The sequence below is a fragment of the Elephantulus edwardii genome, unplaced genomic scaffold (genome assembly GCF_000299155.1).
Source record: "Elephantulus edwardii isolate Elephantulus edwardi_28Jun2011 unplaced genomic scaffold, EleEdw1.0 scaffold00044, whole genome shotgun sequence".
In the NCBI taxonomy this organism is placed as follows: Eukaryota; Metazoa; Chordata; class Mammalia; order Macroscelidea; family Macroscelididae; genus Elephantulus; species Elephantulus edwardii.
In genome coordinates this window covers 2,856,361-2,878,407 of record NW_006399794.1, presented here as the reverse complement: position 1 = coordinate 2,878,407, position 22,047 = coordinate 2,856,361, and the positions used below count along the sequence as shown (strand labels likewise).

At 42.1% G+C, this 22,047-nt stretch overlaps 1 protein-coding gene across 1 annotated transcript in view; it reads right to left on the bottom strand.

The window, feature by feature from the left end:
• The window catches only part of GALNT18 (UDP-N-acetyl-alpha-D-galactosamine:polypeptide N-acetylgalactosaminyltransferase 18), a 481,364-nt gene that overhangs the window by 137,928 nt on the left and 321,389 nt on the right, over positions 1–22,047 (bottom strand). The window contains exon 4 of the mRNA XM_006885591.1: positions 1,970–2,153. Within this exon, the coding sequence (XP_006885653.1) occupies positions 1,970–2,153 (184 nt within the window). The remainder of the gene's footprint in view (positions 1–1,969; positions 2,154–22,047) is intronic.

Genomic DNA, 22,047 nt, shown 5'->3' with positions numbered 1-22,047 from the left:
TCTGTGAATATGACCTTATTTGGGAAATAAGAACTTCTTTGGAAGACACTATCAATTAAGCCATTGCAGGGCAGGGTGGGTCCTATCTCTTCCATGTGGTTGTTTATACAAAGGAAAAACAAGACATGGAAACAGACACACACAAGGAGAAGGTACCATATAAAGATACATCTAAGTGGTAAGGAATTGTGCCCAGTTCAAATCCACTAGCTACTGTGGCGGGGGGGTGGAAAGAGGGGCAATCTCCTCTCGGTGTGATCTACTGCCTGTGAAAAATCTCTGGCCGGTCAACAATGAGTAGGCTCCAAGTTGAAAGTCACAACAACCACCAGCACAGCCGGAGGTGGGGAGGGAGCCTGACAACACCTTGAATTTGGACCTCACGCTTCCAAACTGTGAGGAAATAAATTCCTGTTCTTTAAAGCCACTTGTTTTGTGGAATTTTGTTACAGTAGCTGCAGAAAGCAAAGATATCAACCTTTCAATGTATCTTGAACTGAGCTGAGAAGTTCTTATTCCAGCCAGTTAAGGGACTCCTTCCTGTGCCTGCTTGTTTTCCTCATCTCTGCTGGGCTGGAAACATCAAGACTTAAAGGAGGAAAAGAATAAAGGAACACATCTGAGGATCCATAGGAAACCTTCAACCTGAGCTTTGATTTTGCTAAAATTCAACGTGTCAAGCTGGAGGAAAAGTCAGATGAAAACGGCAATGATTGGAGATGAGAACAAATCTACTTCTGTCAGGCCACAGTGCCATAATCCTTCCAAGCTCAGGCCACTCACACTGGCCCCCATCCACAGGCTCCCCACCTACCCACAGAGGGCTGGGGTATGGAGCTATTCCAGGAGCCAGGAGGCCCCCAGGGCACCAGGCAAGTAATGTATTTGCAGACACGAATGATAAGCTCCTTATTAATATTACATTTGTTCCATAATTGTTTATTCAAATCAGCTTGAAATACTTGTGTCCCTCTCTTATTCCGGCCATAAATCCAAGGAAAATGTTTTCTAAATTGTCATAAATTGCAAACAGGAACTTCAAATATAAAAACGGCTGCGCTGCAACTTTAATTTGAGCCTGTTATGCAAAAATTTGCCAGAATCCAGCCCATGCCACCCTGGATTCTGCCCCGCTGCTCCCTCCTGTGAACGCACCATCTTCAGCCTGCTCAAGGAAGGTAGGCGAAGGCAAAGCAGAGTCGAAGGGAGGAAAACAGAGGAACGCATTAGGCAGATGGATTAAGAAGATGGTAACCTACTTGCTCCGGCTGCGGGGAGCCATTCCTCCAGCACTTCTGCCCCAGGTGCTGGATCTCGGCAAAGCTACAGAGTGAGCTTTCCCTCCCCTGTGGGAAGCCAGAAGGGTGGCTGCCCTACCATGCTGTAGCCACTGAGACATACACTATCTTGTTCCAGGCAGCACCTAAACGACCCTAGGGTATCCCTGGTGGGAAGAATCTGAGATTATGTGCTACTGCTGACCTGCCCCAGGACCCCTATGACATCATCAAGCCATTCCTGTCCCCTCCATCTTGACCTTGTCTATGTAATTGGAAGTGGCTTTCTGTCCACTTCATCTTAACCTTGTCTATGTGATTGGATTACTATCCCATATCATTTCCAGTTCTCCCTTTCTGCAGTACTGGAGCCTTGTCATTGGTGGGTAGACAGTCTCTGTTTTGCCCTTGAACCCTGACTCCATTCCCTGATCATACTTCCTAAAAGATGATGCTGATGGAGTCATACAGGATGCCACCATAATCTACAGACACTAGGTTTCAATCTGTCGACCTCACTCCTCAGACTGAAGGGTTGGCTTGTTGTCAAGGCCACACAAAACTACAAATCTCACCTGATCCCAGAATTCCCTCCTTTTCCTCTGGATCAAGACTGAGCTCCCAGCATGCTTTGCTCTTGCACACCACTAGGCCTCATCCATCACTCCCAAAGTGGTTGGATGGACACTTACCAACCCACATTGAACTCCACATGGGCGTCAAAGAGCGCCACGACAGGTGCCGTTGCCACCCTCCAGCCGCTGACCCTGGAGCGGATGAGGCCTTCCTGCTTGCTGTGTCGCACAACCTTGATGAAACCGGGCTTCTGGCCATTCATCTTGTCCACATATTCTGTCAGCTTTTCCTTCAGCTCCTCTGTCAGAGAAAGCAGATCTATCATTAGGGCACAGGATGAAAGGACAATCAAACATTGTGCCTCTCCAGAGAGACTGAGGGCGTCCACACCCTTCCTCAGGACTTTCTAGGTGTTTCCTTCAGTGGTTAGCATGACTCAGCTTTGAAGAGGAAAGAGGCAGAAGCAACATTTAAGTCACAGCAATTTGTTTAACTGACACAATGGCTAAGTGCTCAGTTGCCATCTGAAAGGCTGATTGTTCCAGCCCCATTCCCCACTGGAACTATCAGCTGGGACTGACTGGGAGAGAAACCTGGCTGGCTGCTTCCTTAAAGATCATAACCAAGGAGACATGACAGCAATTCTGCTCTGTTATACATGCAGTTGCTACGTCAGCATTGGCTCAATGGCACCCAACAACAGCAATAATCTTCCAAAGACATCTACTTCACACACACTGTCTCGTCTACTCTTTACATCAAGTCACTTTCTTTCCCTCATCCACTCCTCTGTCTCCTTTCTCCCCAGTACTATCCTCTGGCCCTCCATAATCCCCAGAGAAAGACCCAGGCTGGTCCATTTCCTGGATCTCCACATTTCCGAGACAAGGACAACCCGGGGCTGTGCCTATGTGAGTAGTTAGCGTCAGTGTCTGGAGACCATGTGGTTTCCCTGCTTCTAGAAAACTCTAATAGCAGCTAGACCATATCTTGTTTAAAAATTTGAAACTGGCTATCTCCCGGAGGCCATATTGGCTTCACTTCCTTCAGTAGCCAAGATGTGTCAGTGCCTTTCCTACCAGAGGCTACTGTACACATAAATATTTCATGCCTGTTACTTTGCCCTTGATTCTTGTAGACTTCTAACCAGAGAGCAGGGCAGGGTTGAAGGATGCCATCTTGAATGAGATTAGCAGAAGAGAAGGCTCTGTCAGCTCAGATTTCTAGGGAAGACCAGCTTCCCCCTTAGGAGGGAAAGGAAATAACTTTGGTAATGAATGTTTTAAAAACCAGCTACTGGTGACCATCAAGTTGACTCTAAGTCATGGTGACACTTTGTATTTCAGAGTTGAACTTGGCTCCATGGAAATGTGAATGGCTGATACATTTTTTTTTAAAGTAGATATTAGGATTTTCTTTCAAGGCAGCTCTGAGTAGACTTGAGCTTCCAGTCTTTCAGTTGATTGCCAAGTGTGTTAACTGTTTTCACCAGCGAGAAACTCATTTGAGCAGCTACGGTGTACTAGCTGAGGTGTTGGTGGCACCGTGGTAGAATTCTCAACTTTCATGCAGGAGAACCAGGTTCAGTTCCTGGTCAGGGCACCTCATGCATTGTCCAGCCTGCATGCCCCATGCAGGGGGAGCTTTCATATTGATGATACAAAACAGATTTCAGCGGAATAGTCGGAGTAAGATGCACTAGGATGGAGGGTCTGAGGTTCTACTTCCAAAAACCAAGCAGTGAAAGTCCTATGACTCCCACTGACGCTATCCACAGTCAATCAAGGACATAGTGTGGACTGAGCAGTGTTTTGTCTGTTACATTTTACCTGGGGTCAGTTTTAGTTGGAGGCTGACTGAATGGCAGTTAACAAAATCGTGTGCTATGTACTTTTCTGTACAGAGGTAACCTGTGGTTGCTGTGAAGCTGAACACTGTGACACTGATGTGTCAAATGGTTACCCATGGAGGACAGTGTTTGGTGGAGCTTCCCAATTAAAACAAGCTTGGAAGCAGGTGTGGCATCCACTTCTGAAATGGCTTGCCTCCGGAAACTCTATGAACAGTGCTCAGGTCTTTCATTCATGGGGTTGCTATGAGTCATATATGACTCGACAGCACTTAACGATAACAACAATGCATACTTTTCACCTCTGTTAATCTCTTTTAAACCTAGTAATAACCCGAAATATAGAATTATCAGTGCTATATTACTCACAAACACGGAGAAGTGGTTTAATAGCGGGTTCCTGGGTCACAAGGCTAACAAAAGCAGAGTAGGATTAAAGTGCAGGGCTTTCAATTCCAAACCCAGTCCTCTTTCTAAGGTGCTGGGCTCCTGTCACTGGACACCCCTGCTGTGTGGCAGGCACTGTGCCCACTGCTCACACCAGTTGGCTGCTTGTCTGTCAGGGTCTCAGATGTCTCCTTAGGATGTCAAAATGGTTTCTTCCCCCTAATTCTCTTATTCAATGCCTTTGCTATCTAGTCCTTCCAGCTTTCTACCATCTGCAAAAATGATGAGCAAATGGCCTTTATTCTCACTCAGTTCATCCTTTTGAACAGCCTGACCCTGTCCAAAGCCAGGGCCAGTGGGGACTGTCAGGTGCAGTCCCCATTCCAGAGCACAGAAGATTCTGCTGACTTTGGGGCTGTCGTCAGCATGCTGTCTTATCATACTTCAGCCAATTTAAAGTGCCCTTGTGATCTCTGATTGCCACAGCTGACAGGATAGTCTTGCAGAAGAGGGAGGCTGCCGGCTCACTAGCATTAGATATTTAGCCATCAAGCAAATAACACGACATGTCCAGACTTACAAGATCTTCAAACAGTAGTCACCAGTAGGCTTCTTAAAACATTTACTGCTTCATCACGTCAAACGTCCATTGCTCAGAGATCCTTATAGAGATTTTTAAATAGGGCTCATAAAACCTGAGAGCTGGGTTTTTGATGATGGCAGTTAAGTTGAGTGCCCAGAGCTTGGAGTGAGAACTGGGCTAGCCCTGGATGCTCTGATGAGGAGCCTCCTCTCCAGGGGAACAGGCACAGGCTCCAAATGTTGAATCCCTTCCTACGGACCTCCTATTACCAGAGCATTGGTGAGATCAGGGCTGCGGATGATTGCTACCAAATGGCTTCCTATACATCCCACCCCCCTAGACCCATACCCTAAGTAGCTCCATGCACCTGAGTCTGGGCTGGTGTTCTGACAACAGGGTGCAGCAAACGGAACCCCATGTATTCTAGACTGAGGAGCTTTGAAGCTTTTGCTATCTGTTGTTATTAAATGCTGTCATGTTAGAACCAAGCCATAGCTGATCTTCTAGTGACTTTTCAAAGGTTATAAATCACAGTGGAGGAGAATGCCCATCTTTCTCTGATGGAGCAGCTGGTGGATGCAAACTGTAGGCCTTTGAGTTGGCAGTAGATCACCTTGAAATGCTAAATTGGGTTGTCTTCTTGAGGAAAAGTGGCCCAGACAGTCTCCAGTCATTTGAGTTTCCCGTTAATTCCTCAGCATGTGACCAAAGCCATCTTGGACCTTCCGGACCACAATGAATCCCCCGCTGGTTGAACGTGCATAGGGGAGCTCAGCTGCCTACCTACATCAGCCCATATTGCAGGGTTTTGAGCTAATGAATGGTTACTGTTTCCAGCTGTTAGAGATGTGGTGGTTTGTTGCACAACAAAGGTTAACAAAATAGGAGGAAGGTCCTGGTTTGGTGCTAAGGCTGGATAAGATTGTGAATGCTTGATGCACAAGAAATGAAACTAGACAGTGAACTGAACTAAGAAAGATGACAGCAAAAATTGAAAAGGTTTCACATCTTATATTTCTTGCCCCTTTGTACTTCTGAGTTCTGGTGACAGTGAGCTAGAATAAAGGTTTCTGGTGGACCAGGCAGTGAGAATTCTATCTCAAAACATGAGCTGATTTCAAGGGGGGAACTCCCCCAAACCCAACCAAACCACCGCTTAACAAAAATCCTTAAGTATCCTAGATGACCAAGGCTCGTTCTTTGCAGGATACCTGTCCCTAATTAGGTTTTCATGTTTCCTGTCCTTCTGTATCACTAACTAAAGGAAGAAAAAATTATCTAGAAGCACTTTCGCATTTGCTAGAAAACTGTTGTTAGATATTGCATTATATTTAACTTTGTCCCAAGAGATGATTATCTTTGAGAATTTACTTACTAAGAGAGATCAAGAATTTGTATTTTTTTTTCTTTTACCTAAACACAAGAATGCACCCCATTGTGTTTGCCTCATTACCCAGACTACCAGGAAGCTCAGAAATAAACGGAATGACTAATCACAAGAAGGCAGCTCTGGTGGCCTAGTGGCAAGGAGTTGTGGTGCTACACTTAAGAGAGAAGATTCAAATCTACCAGCTGCTCCACTGGAGAAAGTTGGGCTGTTGCCTCTGTGTAGTTCACTGCCTCTAAAAACTCACTGGAGGGTCAGCTCTGAGCTGTGTCTAATTCAATGAGTAACAGCTGCAACAATCACAAGAAATGTATCAACATTCTTGCTTGGATACAGCTTTGAGTTTCAAATTTAAAGCTGTGTTGTCTTTTCTATGTTTCTTCTACTGTAAGCTGTCTTTAAGTTAGTTAAGCACTCAGTTGTTACCTAACATTTTGGCAGTTTGAACCCACTTGACAGTTTCATGAGAAAAAGACCTCAATCTGCTTCTGTTATGATTACAGCCTGGAAAGCCCAAGGGAACAATACTCTAGTAGATGAGATTTCTACCAGTTAAAGGAAGACTGAAGAAGAATGGATGCCTTTGAATGTTAGTGTTGGCTAAGAGTACTGATTAGAAGGAGGAGTGGCATCCACTTCCATAATAGCTTGCCTCCGGAAACCCTATGAACCTGGAGAGAAGATGAAAGGTACCCAAGCGTCGAGGACTCTCCTTCATAGGGTCGCTGTGAGTCGCCTGCGACTCGATGGCACTGAACAACAACAACAACAAGAGTATTGAATACACCAAGGGCTGCCTCCAGAATCAACAACTTTGTCCTGGAGGAACTGCAAGCAGATTGCTCTTTAGAGATAAGGTTAGGAAACTTTGTCTCAGGTACTTGGGGAACATTGTCAGGAGGCACTAGTTGCTGGCAAAAGACATCAAGCTTGCAAAAATGGAGGGTCAGTAAAAGAGAGGAAGACTCCCAATGAGATGGATTAACATAGGGACCATGTCAATCAACAATGTGCTTCAACATGACAGAGATCGTGAAGACAGTGAGGATTAGGGCAAGGTTGATCTGTTGTTCAAAGTATCACTCTAAGTTGTAGTCAACCTAACAGTGTTGAACAACAACTACAGCAACATGAATAAAACCAAAATTGTGAGTACCTAAAAGAAAAACAAGTTGTCTTCAATGACTTTGAAAAATTGTCTGGGTGTATAAACACGGGCACACGTATTTGTTAATTCAATGGGGACTATTTACTAAATTATTGTTGTTGTTATTGTAAGGTGCCGTTGAGTTGAGTACAACTCATAGCAACCCTCTGAACAAAAGATCTGAACCCTGTTCTATCCTGTGCATCCTCACACTTCCTGACACACTAGAGGCCATTGCAGCAGTCACCATGTCAATCCACTTGGTTTACGGTCTTCCTCTCCTTCTCGGACCCTCCACCTTTCCCAGTATCATGTCCCTCCCCAAGGAATAGCCCTTCCTAGCAACATGCCCAAGGAATGTGTGGTAGAACTACCATTCTTGCCTCCAAAGAACACTCTGGGTGTAGCTTCTATCAATGTAAATAGGATATACAGTTTTAGAAAAAAATAAAACAGAACTCACAACTTACACTATCTATAAAAATGAACTAAAAAAATGATTAAAGATCTGAATGTTAAAAATAAAGATCCTCAGAGGTATTATAAAGATGAATGGGAATGATTTTTATTTTTTTCATAAATAGGTTACCAAACACAATTACAAATACCCCAGAAACAGAGCACAAATTTTATAGTTGGGGCCTTTAGAAAATTAAGTACATATGTTCTTTATAAAAAGAGTAAAATGAGAATCTACAGATGGGGGGGAATCTTAAAAAATGATATATCTATTATGGGTTTAAACTCTAAAATAAATAGAAATATATATAGGTATATAAAAACTATATAGAAAACTTTAACAATAAAAAGGACAATCTAGTTTAAAAATGGGTAAAAGAAATAAACAGACATTTCATAAAAAAAGGACATTCCAGCAGCCAAAAAATACATGAAAAGATGCTTGTAATCATAAACCATCAGAAAAACGAAAATTAAGATTACAACAATGACAATGATCAAGCAAACGAACCAGAAAATTACAAATGCTGGTGAGATTGTGGGGAAATTGAAACCCTTACACACTGCTAGTAGGATTTTAAAATGGTGCAACCCTGTAAAAAATGGTATTGTGTTTCTTCAAACAACTAGAGATAGGAATACCTTATTATCTAACAATCCCTCTCACAGGTATGTATTTTAGAGAAATAATAGCAGTGATACAAATGGGCAAATGCACAGCTATATTCATTGCAACATTTTTCACAATAGCAAAAAATAGAAACCACCTAAGTGACTGTCAGTGGATCAATGGATAAACAAAGTCTAGTATATATCTACAATAGAATCTTGGGTAACAATAAGAAACAATGATAAGATCACAAAACATTAACATGAAAGAACCTGGAGAATACTATGTTGAGTGAAATAGATCAAACAAAAAAGTCAAATATAATCATACTTCCATAAAAGTACAAAAAAATAGTTCTATGTGAAGAGATCAATTCTTATTTGGTGTGTGTGATTACAAGGGATGGGGAGTGAGGGGAAATCACTGTCTAGACAGTAGACACTTATTTTGATTTTTGGAAGATTTTTTTTTTAATAATGGGAAAGCCAACCTCAAATGTCAGTGAAGTATGCACATTTGATCAAGGTTAATGATGACATTAAGAGGTTTATAGAATAAGAAACATTCTTTGGCAATGTTATAAAAATTTTGCAATAACTTCACTAGCAAACAAAAAAGATATGTGAGCAGTTACATGGATAAATAAGGATGCATTATGTATATAGCAAAGTCTCTGTGTGTATACATGGCCACATGGATACATTTAACTGCAGTGACACATATACATGCTGGCATATGCTGCACATATATTCACATGCATAATTAAGCATATAGAGGACACTGTCATGGATACTTTCCAGACATAATAAAAACCTGGTGGGATTGACCTACTGGGTTTGAAGAATTATGACCACTATGGACAAGTTGGTCTTGTGAGATAAGTTCATCATTTAGCAGAACATAGTTCTTAAGTTTATGTTTTACATCCTGATTGATAACTACTGTCTTTCATCTAAGGTACAACCCGATAGTTTATCTTTACTCATATGAAACAAAATAGAAAGAAGGAACACAAAGACTCAAGGAAGAAACTAGTCTACAGGAATAATTACCTACATGATTCACAGCCTTATCTATCCTGAGACCACAAGTAGATGGTACCTGGATACTACTACAAAGCATTCTGACCAGGGACACAATACATTGTCCTCAGTAGAAAGGGAGAAAATTATAGAACAACTCAAATTCTTTAATAAAAAGGAAGGCTTACTGCACCAAAGGAGACCAGAGGAAAAAGCCCAAAACTTTTGCCCTGAGGCACCTTTTAAACTTTGAATTGAGCTCATTCCTGGAGGTCACCTTTCAGTCAAATAACAGATTGACTCATAAACAATATCATCCATGAAAATGGTTGTTACGTGTTGTTGAGTCAGAGCTGATTCATAGCTGACCCTCTGGCTGGTCTTCAGAGGCTATATATAAATAACATGGACGGACATTGTTCATCTTTTTCCAGCTGGTCCATTAAAACTGTTTGCCCTTGGATTAACAGCACAATTCCTTACCACCAGGCCACCAGAGCACTCCAGCTTGATAGTACATAACAACAAGAACAATATGTAGTATATAAACTCATGAGTATTGTTGTTGTTGTTTTTAGGTGCCATCGAGTCAGGTATATCTCACAGTGATTCTATGAGCAGCCATTCAGCAATCTGCCCTATCCTGTACCATCCTCATTAGCTCTGAGACACTAGAGGCTATTGCTGAGGTCACAGTGTCAACCCATCTCGTTGTGTGTGGGCACTCTTCCTCTCCTTCGCTGACCTTCCATCTTTCCAAGCCTGATTTCTCTTTCTAAGGAATAGCCTCACCAGCTACATGTTCAAAGAATGAAAGATGAACTTTGGTCCACCTTGCTTCCAAGCAACACTCTGGTCTCACCCTTTCAGGACATATCTGTTTGGATTCCTTCAAAATAAAACATACCCCAAAAATCATCTATATGAAACTAAATGATAAATATTTAATTTAAAAATGAGTTCAAATGGGGCAGGAAGCTAGATTAATGGAAAGGAAACAACCAGAACAGAAATAAGGAGAATGTTGATGTGATGTAGAAAATGCAACCAATATCATTGAACAGTATGTAGAGAAATTGTTAAACAGGAACATAATTGATTGAATAAATGTTCACAATAACACAGTAATAGTATATTTTTTTAAAAAATACACATTAAAATTTCATAGTCTAAGGAAGACTTACACATAAACATAGAAATAACTATAGTTTTAAGTGGGGGAAAAACTCAGTATGCTTTGGTAGTGTAAGACAGACGTATAATTATGAACAAAGGGTAAAGCTTCATTTTCTGTTTGTTTTCACATGTCAGTGAAAGAAGAGATAAAGAGTCTTCTCTCTGTGACTTTGTCAACTCAGAATCAATGGCAGAGCTGTCGATACTCAGTGTTGACAGAGAAATACAATCTGTACACTGCATGGGGCCAGGTGTCATCCTGTTGGGGCCGTTCCTCCAGCCCCCTCCTGCTGTCCACAGTCCCTGCCTTGCAGTCTCTGACTGCCCCATAAAAATCAGCCTTCCTGACATCTATGTTGATGAAACATCATTTGCCTCTTAGCAGGTCAGAGGCCACTCTCCATGGTGCTCACGTGGTGCTGTTCGTCAGAGCTAGCAGGATAGAGGCAGCTTGCTTGCTCTCATTTCTTTTACTTCTTTAGATTTAGAACCTAAACTTGAATTCTGGGTAATGCAAACAGGTAAATTCTCAGCCACTGACCAAAAAGTTGGCTGTCTGAATCCACCTGAAGGCTTAAAAGAAAGGCTGAGTGAAATGTTTTGAAAAATTACAACTTACAAAGCAATTGAAAACCCTATTGTGTTTTATTGTGACACATGGAGTTTCCATGCATTTAAGCTGACAACAACTGTTAGAGTCTAGGCAAAAATAGAGGATTTATCACCATAGTCAAACTGAGCCCTCTCGCCTCTCCTTAAATAAGACCCTAGCCTTGTTTCTACAGAAGTGGTTTGTTCCCAAAAAGTCACCTTAAAAGAAATAAAATTCAGGTGGAAGAACAGTATTGTGTTATAATTGGCTGCCAGTCTAATTTGAACACAAAATAAGACACTCTAATTTCATGCATAAGGAAAATAAAAGACTGTCAAACTGATGCCCAGTGGGGCTTTGCTCTTCCCAAGGCAGCTGCATAGCATCGTTGAAAAGAGACCTGTCCAGTCTCTTAATGGGGAATTGAGTCCATTTCACATCCTTCTTTCCAGGCCCTGATGAACTGGATGTCCACCTGCTCCCAGTTTAGGGGAAGTAGGAGTGAATGAGGAGGTCATGAATTCATTCAACGCTGAACACTTACTGTGCAGCTCACATTGATTAGCTCCTGTGGCCACAACTGAATGCGACCACCCTAACTGGGTTTTCATTTTATTGGATATTTTAAAGGTACATAGCATGGTCCATTGAGAGAGAAAGAAGGGAAGAAAAAAGACCAAAGACGAGAAAAGGATAAGGGAAGAGAAATTTCTTGAAGAATATCTCTGAAATTGACTCACTGCCTAGATACTAAGGCTTGTTAAGTGCATGAGATAGTGAATCTGAGTATCCAAGTCTTCAGGAGTTGATGAGAAGACACAGGGGATAAATTGAGGCTAGAAGACCTCAGTTTTATTACTACAGCTTCCGTGGTTGTCAACTGGGGGCCAATTTTTCTCCCCCCTCCACATTTTGAAGGAGGCTTGGTAATGTCTGAAGCCGTTTTTTATTGTCATGACTGTGGAAGAGGGGGATTGCTGCTAGGTAGAGATGCTGGTATGCTATTAGACATCCTATTATGCAAGGTAACATCATGATAGGAGAAAATATTGAAATTGTCTATTTCGTCAACTTACTTGGATCTACAATCAACACCCTTGGTACCAACAGTTAGGAGATTAAGAGATGTATTGTATTAGAAAAGTTTGCAGTCAAGGACATTTCCAAACTGACCTCTCTAAGTTACTGAGGAGCAATGAAGTTTGTTTGAAGTTTAAGATGTGCCTGATTTGGGCCATGGCCTTTTCAATTATTTGTTATGCATCTGAGAGCTGGACAATGAATAAGGGTAACAGAAGAATTGCTGCCATTGCATCATGGTGTTGGAGAGGAGTACTGAATATCCCATGGACTGCCAAAAGAACAGATATATCTTGGAGAAAGTGCAGCCAGAATGCTCCTTGGAGGCAAAGATGGCAAAGCTTCATCTCACATACTTTGGGTATATTCCTAGGAGAGGCTATTCCTTGGAGATAGAATTCTCGGAAAGGTGGAGTGTTAGAGAAGGAAAGGAAGCCTATCAACAAGATAAATTAAAATGTGACTATAGCAGTGGGCTCAAGTATGTCATAAACTATGAGCATGGCACAAGATAAGGCAGGGTTCAGATCTGTTGTTCCATTAGCTGTATTTGACTCAATGGCACCTAACAACAATACCTATTCTAGGACATCCTCTTACATCCAAAAAAGGAGCTACCAAGTTCAAAATGTCCATAGTGCTAAGTCTGAGAAACTAGGCTTAGTCTTTAATTTCTGATAGAGGTTTTGTTCCTGGGAATCTGCACATGTGCTTTTGCAGATTTTGCAAACTTGCAGCCCCAGGGTTGCAACTGCTCAGAGACAAAGTTTTATTGTAGTGAAAGGCATAAACACTTGGTGATAATTTCACGGGGTTATAGGAGCTGTCCATATTGGAAGGGCTACAACAGATTCTGTCGGCAGGCTGCTTTCATTGGCTATGTGCTCAGAAGAGTCAGCTCTTGACTTAATGTTTCCCTGTTACTTTCTTAAAGGAGCCCGCAGTGTAGTCCATTGGGAATTGCACTGCTAACTTAGAGGCAGCACTTCTCTTGTAGTTCCAATCTATCAGCAGTTCTGTGGGAGAAAGAGAGACGATATCCTTCCATGAGCTTTACAACCTCCAAAAACCCACTAGAGGTCCATGATAAGTCAGTTCTGACTACAAAAATGATGAAATTTGAGTTTTTGTTACTGTCTTGTACTCTCATGGTGTAGTCCGAAGAGAGTTGCACTTGCTAATCCAAAGGCCAGGTTTCTCTGGTGGTTCAAAGGCATCACAGCTCAATGGGAAAAAGATGGGCAATCTCCTCCTATATGATTTACAGCCTCAGAAACCCAATGGAGAGTCAACTATGATTCAGTTCTGACTCAATGACAATGAGAGAGAGGACGAGAGAGAGAGATTATTGCCTTTAAATTTTTAGTACTTTTCTAACAATTTTAAAGTACACCTACAAGTTTTCACTGAGCTTCACAGATTCTGGTTGTTGGCACCCTCTGTATCTCTTGGTATTCACCTTCCAATGCATGCTGTTGCTCCATTCTCTGGTCACAAATATCTTGAAGTTCTTCAGTAACCTCAATAGTCTTCAGTCAATGAAAAAATACAAATTGAGGCTTTAATACTCCTGATGTCTTACCTTTCACATAGGACAACTGTGGGGCAAGCTCTACACAGTCTTCTGGTGGTCCCTACAAGGACTGAGCCCCACATGTCCACAGACTATAGGCAGACGGACTTATTTGGCGATGTCTACTTCACTGGCCTGAAGGCCCTCTTCAGGCCTTTTGTTTATAGGGTCAGTAATGAGTAGTGCTGACTCGAGGACAATTAACAACAATAGCAACAACTTAAATGGCTTCTTCCTTTCCCTGTCTTGTGTCCCCATACCTGTACCACTGCTTCCTGAAATCATCAATGAGAATTTGTCTCCAAATTCATCTCAAGGTCTGCATTTAGAACAGTCCTATATTCTCCAAGCTGTTATAGATCTCAGCAGTTCACCTTTGTCAACCCTTGACCTCTGTGTGTGATGAGTATGTGTACAATGACTAGGTTCTCTACTCCTATAACTCCGTATTGACAGGATTCTATTTAATAAAGTTATAAAAATGATGCACCTGGCATTATTCTCATACATTATTTCATTTTGTCTGATGGGTTGTTGTTAGTATGTGCTCTTGAGTCAACTACAACTCATAGCAATCCTGTGGACAACAGATGGTACCCTGGCCTTCCCCTGTGCCAGCCTCCTACTCTCCACCACATCTAAGACAAAACTTGTCTTAGTCCCTGGGTCAATCTATCTCATTAACGGTCTTTCTCTCTTTTTATGATTTTAAATATGCCGTCTTTTTCCAAAGGCTAGAGTCTCCTGACAACATGTCCAAAGTATGTGAGAGGAACTGTCTTCATCTTTGCCTCTAGGGAGCTCTCTAGCTACACTTCCTTCAAGATATATTTGTTTATTTACATTTGCAAACCATAGTTCATTCTTTGCCAACATCACACTTTAAAGGTATCAATTCTTTTTCGGTCTTCCTTAGTTGTTTTTCAGCTTTGTAACACCTACAAAGCAAGTGAAAATGCCATGCCTTGGTCACATTCACCTTAGACTTTCTACTAACATATTCTTTAGCATTTTGAAGAGATTCTTAACAGAAGGCTTACCCAATGCAGCATATCTTTTGATTTCTTAACTACTGCTATCACAGGTGTTGATTGTAGCACCAACTTAAATGTCAAATGTATGCTTGACAATTTCAATCTTTTTTCCATCTATCATGATGTTGTCTGTTGGTTCAGTTGGGAGGATTTGTGTTTATTAATATTGAGGTATAATTTATACATTCAAAATCAGGAAAGGCATACATCAGGGATGCATCCTATCTCCATATTTTTTTCAATCTATATGCGGAACAGATCATCTGGGAGGCTGGGCTCTATGAGAAGGAGTTTGGCATGAGGATTGGAGGAAGACTCATCAACAACCTGCGTTATGCAGATGACACAACCTTGTTTAGTAAAACTGATCAGGACCTGAGGCATTTGCTGCAGAAAGTCAAGGACTGCAGCCTTCAATATGGATTGAAGCTCAACATCAAGGAAACAACACTTCTCACCACTGGGTCAATTGGCAGCATCATGATAGGCGGTGAAGAGATTGAGATTGTTAACAGCTTCAGTTTGCTAGGCTCCACAATCAACACTCTTGGTATCAGCAGCCAGGAAATTAAAAGATGAACTGCATTCGGAAAATCTGCTGTTAGGGACCTCTCCAGAGTACTGAAGATCAATGATGTCAGTCTGGAGACTAAGGTGCACTTACTTGATCCAGACCATGGACTTCACAATCACTTACTATGCATCAGAAAGCTGGATAATGACTAGGGACAATAGCAGGAGAATTGATGCCTTTGAGCTGTAGTGCTTGAGAAGAGTATTGAATATACCATGGACTGCTAGGAGAACAAACACGTTCATTCTGGAAAGGGTGAAATTAAAATGTTCTTTGGAGGCAAGGATTCTGAAGCTTCATCTGACATACTTTGGACATGTTGCAAGGAGGGACCAATCCTTGGAGAGGGACATCATGCTTGGAAGGATGGAGGTACAGTTCAAGAGAGGAAGGCCCTGATGAGATGGATTGCCTCAGTGACTGGGATAATGGGGGTAGGTGTTTCAGAGACAATAGGGTTGGCTCAAGACAGAGCAGAGTTCAGAGCTATTGCACATAAGGTCTCTATGAGTCACAAGCAACTTGATGGCACATAAGAACAACAACAATCCATACTAAAGGCTGTACTTCACTGAGAATTTTACCCCATAAAGGTTGTTGTTGTTGTGTGCTGTTGAGTCAGAACTGACCCATAGCTGACCCTTCAGGGGGTTTTCAGAGGCAATATATGGCATGAGAGAAAACTTCCCATCTTTCTCTTTCGGCGTAGCTGGTGGATTCAAACCACATGCCTTCGAGGTGGCAGTAAGCTACCAGAGCTATCTAAGAAACCATTTGGACAGTTCTATTCTGTTACATGGAGTTACTATGAGTTGATAGCAACTTGATGGCACTCAACAACACTACCTGTTCAGAGAGTGTTTTCCTTCATTCTCTCCAATCCTTTCATTCCATTTTTCTTCCCTTAGTTGCAGACCAGCCAGTTGTCACGTCTCTGCCTTGGACTCTTTGATTCTGATCTTTGTCCTGTACTACCCTTTGCCCTAGTCTACCAAATTCCAGATGTTCGAAGGAGCTCTGTGCTCCTCCAAGCTCAACTCTGTCCCCAGTGGCCCAGCATGGATTAGCGCAGTGCTGTCAGATCCCTTCCATTGCATGGAAGGGCTGTGAACACTCACCACTGAGCAGTGTTGATAACTGCAAATTTCTAATGGTGCTGACTTGGAGATTAAAATCATAGAATACTTCTGTTTATTCTTTTAAGAGTGAACAGTGGCTGGTCTTCTTCAAATCAGAAGATGAACAGGATTTCCTCAAAAGCCATTTGGGGAAATTGAAACACAAATGTTATGTCAACACACTTTTAAAACTAGATTATTTTTAAGGATTCAAAGGTGATTCAATCTAGCTGGGGAACCTGCATCACCTGGGGAGCTAAAAATAATAAGATGTCATTCCATCCCCTACAAAGAGTGTGGACTCAAGGGGTCCTGCTGACGAATGATGATGAGTCGGCTTGGACGGCTGGGATCCTGGAAATGCACACTTCCCTTAGTCTCAGTCTTAGACCATCTCTTCTTGTGCTCCCTCTCTCCCCCTTTAAGATCACTCCAGACAAGCTTTCAAATTCTGATCAGTTTACAAATGCATTCCTCTGGGTTCATGCTTCTGCCCACTACATTTAACAGCTGCACTTCTGTCAGGCCCACTTAATAGCTGCACTCCTTCAAAGTCAATTGATACTGAAGTAGGTTTGGAATGGCCTTAAATGGTTCCCTTAACTCAGGAGGCCTGATCGGGCCATTTATGGCCAGGACTTGAGAGAAAGGCACCATCCAGAAGCCTTACAGATGGCATATAAAGAGGACTACAAAGCCCAAACGCAGTGTCACAGTCTTCCTGGGAAGCATGCATTTAGTCTTGGCAGATGACAGAGAGTCCCAGAATTATCATCTAATAGACCCAACCATCTGTTTTCAGGTCTACACTTTAGTGCCAGTGGGGCTTTCATGACCATCAAGCTCCACAATAAATGTCCACTCTTCACTTAGTGGGACCTCCAAAGTCAGGCTTGGAACACTCACTAATATTCTCTTACATGGTACAAAATGACTTATTTTCCCAGAGATCCTGTGTTCTGCAACAAAATGTCAAAATTCAATTCTGAAGGTGACTGCGGCAGATGGGGTAGATATTCTAACAGGCCAGTGAGGGATGTACTGGGTTTTAAGCAATGTTTAATGATTCTATCCCTGAAAGATTAAATAAACCAAAGAAGAAAACAAAAATCAAACAAACAAAAAATCAGACAAAATCCCTGGTTATGTTACCAATTTCTATGGTGTAAATACTTTCATTATAAGCTGATTTCAAGCTGCTTGGAGCTGGTTCTGACTCACTGGTACACAATAACAATCTGATTTGAGTACAGAGCTAGAGTTGAGAAAGGATACCCACAATCACCTCATGATGGTCCAAGGCAGCCACAGCCCACCGGCTCTAATGCCAGACGGAAGGGCTATGGTCAGTGGCCACTTCTCTTCCCTTACTATATGCAAACACTGTGCTTTGTGCTTTACATCAACCCATCCCAGCCTTTCTTCGTTCATTCATTCATTCATTCAACAATTACATACTATGTATGAAGTTACTAGACTAGATTCTTAGCTCTTTGACACTTCATGACTACCCTTCAAGTGATAATGTGAGCAATGATGTAAATTTAAAGACTAAGGTGCATCTGATCCAAGCCTGGGTATTTTTAATTACTTTCTTTGCCTCTGAAAATTGGAAAACAAATAAGGACAACAAAAGATTAATTTAAGGCTTTGAATTGTGATATTAAAGAGTGCCCAATGGACTGCCAAAAGAACAATCAAGCCTGTTTCAGACAAAGGGTAACCAGAGTGCTTCAAGAATGATGAAACTTCATCTCATATGTTTTGAGCATGTTGTTGAGAGGGCAAGCCCTTGGAAAAAATGACATCACGCTGGTAAAGATAGAGGGTCAGATAAAGAAAGACCCTCAACAAGATGGATTGACACAGTGACTGTAACAATAGGTTCAAGCAGATCAGAGATGATAAGTGTGGCACAGAAAGGTGAAGGTTTAGATCAGCTGTTCACAGCAGCAGCAGTTAAGAAATCAAAGAACATTTTTCACTGGGCAAATCTGTTGCCAACAACCTCTCTAAAGTGCTAAAGATGCAAAGATGTACCTGGGAAAACTAAGGTGCGAGTGACTCAAGTCATGGTAGTCTCAAATGTGTGGAAAAGTTGAACAATGAGTAAAGACCATAAGAATTGCCTTTGAATTTTGCTGTTTGTAAAAGATATTGACTATATCATGGAAAGAAGCTCTGGTAACCTAGTGGGTAAGGACTTGCCCTGCCAACATAAAGGCAGATGGTTTGAATTCATCATCTGCTTCTTGGGAGAAAGATGAACAATCTCCTCCTGTGAGATTTAAAACTTGTGAAAATCTGACAGTGAGTCAGTTCTGATGCAAAGTAATGAGTGGTTTTGAGTCAAGAGAATGAACAAATGTGTTTTGGAAGAAGTCAGGCTAAGGTGCTCCCTCGAGGCAAGGATGGTGAGAGTTCATCTCAAATTGTTACATTGGAAAAAGACATCATGCTTGGATAAAGAGAGAGTCATCAAAGGAGAGAAAGGGCCTCAATGAGACAGAATGATAAAATGAGTGCAACGTGCTTAACACACAGCAGAGTGTGAGGACGGCACAGGATCGGGTATGGTTCACCCTGATGTACTTAGGGTTGCTCTGTGCTGGAGCCTCCTCAACACCACCTAACAGAACACGTGTGTCAGGCACCCTTCTAAACAGGGTAGATGCAAAGCCATACTACCAGGCTCCGTGCTCATTTTCAAGGAGTCCTGGTGGTGTAGTATATTATGTGTTGGGTTGTTTACAAAAAGATCAGGGACTCAAACTGGTTCCTCTATGAGAAGAAAAATGAGATAAACAGTCTCCTCCTGTAATGATTACAGTCTCAGAAACCTGACGGAAGGTTGCCATGAATCAACTAAATTGCAATGGGTTTGGTATTCTTTGATAATTCCAGTAGTTCGAATCCACAAACTCAATGGAAGAAAAATGAAGCTGTCTTCTCCCATTACGTTTTACATCTTCAGAAACCCAATGAAGATTGCCTTGGGATGGAGCAGACCACATAGCAGTGGGTTTAGTTTGTTTTTCAGCATGATCTTCAAATGACAAAAGACAAGAATCAAACACATAGACTTTAAAGAACATACCCCAAATGAGACAGAGGGTAAGGAATAAGCAGGGGCTTAGCTGCAGGTCTCCCTATCTCCAAAGATTTCACTATTTCCCACTCTGCCCCACAGTCTTCAAAGTACCACTCATCTTTGACTTCTATAGCATTCTGTGATTATTGATTCATTTCTTGGAGAAAAGGCCCCCTTTTATCCTGTGTCCCCTCAAGCCTCGCCACCAACCTGTCAGTTTGTAGTGGCTTGAGTATGACCACAATGCTGAAAGCTATATTACAGCTATTTCATGAACCAACAGGGTGGACATGTTTGTGTTGGACACAACATGCCGGCTATGTTTCAGAGGAGCTCCCAAACTAGGATGGACTTGTAAGCAAAGCCTGATGATTTATTTCTGAAAATTAGTCAGTGAAAATCCTACAGCGGAGAGCAGAATCTTGTTTGTGTGGTGCTGGAAAAGAAGCCTCCTCAGTTAGAAGGTACTCAAAATAGACAGTTGCCATAGCACTGGATTCTAGCACACTGGTGACTGTGAGCATGGGGGCAGGACCCAGCAAAGCCTTTTGGGACGTCAGAGTCTCATCACACCAGAACTCCCAACCAGCCAAGTCTTTTTTAAATTGAGATTTTAATGAAAGTTTATAAAGAACTTGGATTTTCAGTCATTCATTGTTGCACATTTCCCTCCCAAGTCTTTTGTTGTACATGAAATTACTATGAACCTGAGCTGACTTGATGGCAGTTTAGAAGAACAAATCTTTGTGACCTAAGTGAAGAAACTAAACTTCCTTTTGGCTGGAGGCTTAATATTCACATACACAATCCAATTTCTGTAGGGTAAAAACTCCTGAGCAAAGAAAGCGAAGAAATGAGAGAGGAAGGCTGGCATTTGGATTAAAGTTTCCTAAGGTACTTGTTACTCACTTTTCAGATTCAAAATATAATCATGACTGAAAATCAAACAGGATGTCATGGAAAAATGGCAGCCTGGATCGAGTGAGTGGTCATCATGAACCTATCTGAGGTTCACTAAGTCTCGGTTACAGACCCAGGGTCCTGCAGCAGCTCCAGGTGGGTGTTTTTCCCTGAATGTTCATGCTCATTTTGCTCCTGACATCCCCACATCAAGGCCAGCACAGCAAGGAAGAGAGCTCAGCTCTTCTTCCTCCCAGACCAGAGCTCTCCTGCTCTCCGTTCCTGCACTATGAGGAACGCAGTGCAGGAAGGCGAGAATAAACTGACTAGACAAACTCAGTTGTCATCACTGGCTAAATGACCTTGGAAAAGGGCTGATCTTGCCTTCATGCTTCCTGGGGCCGTGTGAAGAGGAATCACCTAGAAAATGGAGATTAGACAGAGGCCTGAATGCTGTGAAATTACTTACAAAGCTGAAAACATTCCAGCTATTCTGATGGTTTTCAGTGGGCATCACGGGATTTATTAAAAATGCTACGATGATTCATGCTAACCATGTCCAAACAGGAGTGACACTGCAGTAGCCCCAGGACCTCTAGCCTCTGCCAGTCCAGGAATGCTGATCAGGTCTTCCTTTTGAGCTTCTAGGGAGGACATGCCCTTGAATACACAGCTATGGAAAACGCTCAGTAAGAAGAATTTAGCAGGTCAAATCCAAGCTGAGAATAAGTCATTCTGATGTCTCTTGACACAAAAGGGATTCTGAGACGTGCACATCTTTAGACTTGGAAACGACGGACTCTCGGAAGGTTTAAGTGACATTGGCAATTAAGCCAGAGTTCAACTTGAGGGTTGGTGCTGATCTCTCCTTGTGTACAAGACAAGGAGAGTTTAGAGCACTTCTCAAGTCCAGAAATATGATTTTTCTAACTCTTGGATCATCCTAACTCATGTTTCCACAGACATGGATTCTATAGACTCCAAGAGTCTATAATTCTGAGCCCAAACCTTCAAGATTCTAATTTGGAACCACAATCAACAACATTGGCACTAGCAGTCAGGAAACCAAAAGACATGTTGTATTAGGAAAGTCTGCAATCAGGGACTTCTCCAAAGTTCCGAAGAGCAACAATGTCAGTTGAAAGACGAACATATGCCTGATCCAAGCTATGGTCTTTTCAATTACTTCTTATGCACTTGAGCCTTGGAAAGTGAGTAAAGAAGACTGTGGTGCTGGAGAAGAGTACTGACTATCCCTTGGGCTGCCAAGAGAACAAACATGTCTTGGAGAGGATGCAGGTTACTCTATAGAATGACGGATGGTGAAACTCTCTCTTACATTCTTGGTCCGTATTGTTAGGAGGTGCTAATCCTTGGAAAGTGGCATTGTGCTCAGAAAAATGGAGGGTTAGAGAAGGACGGGCATAACCCCTCAAGGAGATGGTTGGCTTAGTGACTGTAACAATGGGCTCAAGTGTGGCAGAGACGATGAAGATGGCACAGGACAGGGCAGGGTTCAGATTCATTATTATTCATGTGCCGTCGAGTCGCCTACGAATCATAGCGACCCTATGTACAACAGCCCTAAACTCCACTCTGTCCTGTGCCAATT